Below are 3626 nucleotides of genomic sequence, written 5' to 3'. Positions count from 1 at the left end.
CCCCCCCCCCCCCCTCCAAACAAAGCAAAAACAATAAACAAAAAAGGTTAGTTATATATTTACCCCTTAAATCATCAATATTTGCAGAAATACCCTCCAAATCGTAGTATTTGCAAATTTACCCCCAAATTCATCAACATCGAAACAAAAATGCCTCTCATTTCAAAATCAAACAGATCAGATGTATTTTTATTGGTGTACCCTTACTCAATTCAGCTCAGGTCATCCCAAATTCCAATTCCCATCAACTCATTCCTACATCCCTGATCAAAATTAGGAAGATAAAGGAGAGGGATATGCATAGAAGTAGGAGAGGGAGGATACAGACACCGAGTGGAAGTGGCATATGACTGAAAGTGGCCGAACTACATAAGCGAAGCCAAAGGCTTCCGTGGCAGCATCAGAATCGGGCCAACTTGCCGATTTAAGTGCTTAATGAATATTTTGTGATTTCTAGCTTATTACTTCTCAGATTGATAGATGAGATAAGAGTGAAATTAGAGAGGTATTCAATTGATTGTAGGCTCCAAACTTGTGAGTGAGATGACTGAAAGCAGCCAATCTCGCAGATTCTCGTTTCAAAATTTATTTAGTGCTTTCTTCTTTCGTTAATGTACATGGGTTAGAATGGAGAAATGTGGTTACTTTGGTGCATGAAACTGTTTGACGCAGCTGGAGGTGGGTTTTCTTTCAGATAGAGAATAGAGAAGACGAGAGAACAGAGTTTTAATGTAGTTAGTAAAAAGAAAAGAAGCAAATAACAAGGGTAATTTAGTCATTTTTAAAAAAAATTAACATAATTAAAATGGAATATGCTAAGTATATACCTTAACAGAATAAGCGGAGGGCATCTTTCTATAATGTTGATGAATTGAGGGTAGTTTTGCAAATATTGAGATTTGAAGGGTATTTTTGCAAATAGAGATGATTTAAGGGCTAAATGTGCAAATAAGAAAAACAAAAACAAAGTTTAAGGATTATTAAAAAACCCCTTTCAACTTTCAATGTTTTTCAAGAAAAAAACCCTAAAAGCGTGAACTTTAATTTTTGCTGGCAAATATATCCCACTGTGTAAATTTTACCCACCCATGTAAAAATTGCACTTAACACCGTTAGGCGGGTCTTATGAAAAAATCTTGAAGTTGAAGGGGTTTTCTGATATTTTGAAAGTTATGGGAGTAATCTGTCCAAAGTAAGGGGGTTTTCTAAAATTTAGCCACATAGAATAAAGCATGCTGATCTATCATCTTGAACTTAATATAAAAATTAGAAGCATTATGGATGGTATAAATCATGCATCACGCTTATCTAGAACTTACATTGAAGTCATCTGATGCTTTCGGGGTTTTACATCCTCAGCCTACAGTAAATAAAACTGTGAATAGAGAAGGTCTCTGATTCTGTAATATTCTTCTGTCAGAGGTCCTTCAATAACCACTTGTTGAGCACCAGCCTACAAACAAGAATAAGAAAAGAAAGGAAAAAAGAAAAGAAAGAAACATAAAAGCATTAAAAAGCCATATCGGTCAATATCTATAAATCAACTACCCGTTGTTAAGAGGGATATAGGAAATAACCTTCTGGCTGGGATTGCTAACTTTCCGAAGGGTGACATACTCACCACAACGCAGAACACCCCCAGCAAATTCTACCTGAAGACAGAAAGAAAAGACATGAAATGACTAATATGTAATGCACCATGAATAATCAAATCAAAAACTCCAGTTACTTAAAATAACAGAATAAATTGACTAAAATACTTTTAAAATGAGCATTTAATAACAGAATAAATGACTAATACGCAATAAGATGTGGGAGATGGTATTTGTTCATAGTTTCAAACTAGCTTTTTATACTTCACACGGAGAGCATTCTTTACTCCATGGAATGTTTTCGATAATAAACTGCACTTCTTTCTCAAAAGAGCACCTTTCTTACCATGGAATATGTAATACATCTAAACACCTATGGAGAAATGGAGCATATATTTTCAAGAATAAGGAAAAGAGTTCTACCTGAATGTCTTTGCTTGCAAGAAATTGCTTGAAATCAGCCAGCTTCAAATCTCCGACGAGTACTGAATCGTGCGGCGGAGGTTTTGATGAGAGAGGAAGCAGAGAAAGCATGTCATTAGTGTTTCCTACTTCAGCATCAATCCAAGCAATCTCATATTCACCAAGCTGTTAGCAATGTCTAGAGTTTATCAGAAAGTCCTTCCAGGCAGTAAATAAAATAAACAGATAATTCGAGCAACAACATGAATAACCATCCTCCAGTTAGCAATGTTAATGCTCATATAATGCTGCATGCCCACGCACATGTAATTGAAAATGCTGAAGTTACATGCCTTATATATGTAGGTCATATACTGTAGATGTGAAAAACTTAATCCATTACATTATAGCTTATTCTTTAGCTTTTTGGTCATCAAGTAGGATAGCATCTATTTGCTGTATCCCTTGAATAAACTTAAGAGAACGTCCTATATGAAGTCATCCGTCTGCTAGTTGTCACCACAGTGACTTCAGGCATGAACCTCTGCTTCCAGAAACTAACAATAATGCCATATTTTAGGGAAGTAAGACAACATTGTCAGCTGAAAAGTTTACCAAACAATAGGGTTATGTTAAAGCTCCTTAAAAGGAGTTCCATCTGGTGGTGATAGCATATCAGAACATCAACTTATCAACCGATTGTTTCTCCTATTAGTTTTTGCTAGCAAGCGCAGCAGGTTTAAGATTTTCAATTCTAAACTATGTCATTGAACCAGCATCTAAGGTTCCAAGTGCTTTTCTACTTTGCACAAGATTTGATAATCAAAAGCAGAGCAATTAAATTCACAACCCAAGACTGTCAATGGCTGATAACTATGGCTGATGACTTTCCCCCCAAATTTTTATAGTTTTCGTGGTTTTTCTTCCATTGTAGCTACCAAGTGTAGAGGCTAGTTTGAGCTTGGATACCTGCTAATCCGCTAACAGCCAAACCAAAACCATCAGTAACATCATATTATGTGTCAAAACCATCAGTAACATCATATTTGAGCGATGTGTTACTCTTTGAACTTTTAATTCAGTCTACATTTTTACGGGTCTCAATCTTACTCTGAATAAATCTCCATCACGTAAATATTTATGATTTATCCTCCCAATATAAAAGCATATCATCGCTACTCTTTGACAGTTGCAAGAAATAGGCTTCTGCCAACATCTTCACTATTCTCTTGAACCATATGAAGATTAATAGTCATGTCATCCAGTCGAAATATTTGCATAGAGTACAAATTGGTGAATCGTCTAACATTTTAAGTCTAATTTAGAACCCTCAAGAATAATTTCATGGAATTTTGTTGTAGTGTCACAGTTAAGATGAAACTTCATACCTTCTTGAAGAGAACATTGCTCATTAGTTTCTCAGAAAGCTGAACCTGTGGTGTCATATAAGAACCCATGAGAAGTAAGCATGTGTTAACAAACCAAAATGAAGCATCATCTAGATATCAAGCCATTAAATTCCAGGCAAAAGGAAAAATAGTCAATACCTTGTATGCACATAAATCAGAAGTTACATCAATGGGTTCTTCAATTTGTGGAGCATAAACATGGGGACAAACATGCTTCAAACAG

At 35.6% G+C, this 3626-nt stretch overlaps 1 protein-coding gene across 1 annotated transcript in view; it reads right to left on the bottom strand.

Annotated features, from left to right (window-relative positions):
- The window catches only part of LOC109848634 (cleavage and polyadenylation specificity factor subunit 2), a 20272-nt gene that overhangs the window by 496 nt on the left and 16150 nt on the right, over positions 1-3626 (bottom strand). Inside the window, 5 exon segments of the mRNA XM_020418246.1 lie at positions 1320-1453; positions 1578-1652; positions 2016-2180; positions 3383-3427; positions 3542-3626. The exon segment at positions 3542-3626 is cut by the window's right edge and continues 18 nt beyond it. Of these exon segments, the coding sequence (XP_020273835.1) occupies positions 1361-1453; positions 1578-1652; positions 2016-2180; positions 3383-3427; positions 3542-3626 (463 nt within the window). The 3' untranslated portion in view covers positions 1320-1360.

Source organism: Asparagus officinalis, chromosome 7 (genome assembly GCF_001876935.1).
Source record: "Asparagus officinalis chromosome 7, Aspof.V1, whole genome shotgun sequence".
NCBI classification, from domain to species: Eukaryota; Viridiplantae; Streptophyta; class Magnoliopsida; order Asparagales; family Asparagaceae; genus Asparagus; species Asparagus officinalis.
This window is presented reverse-complemented; position numbering and strand designations above follow the sequence as displayed.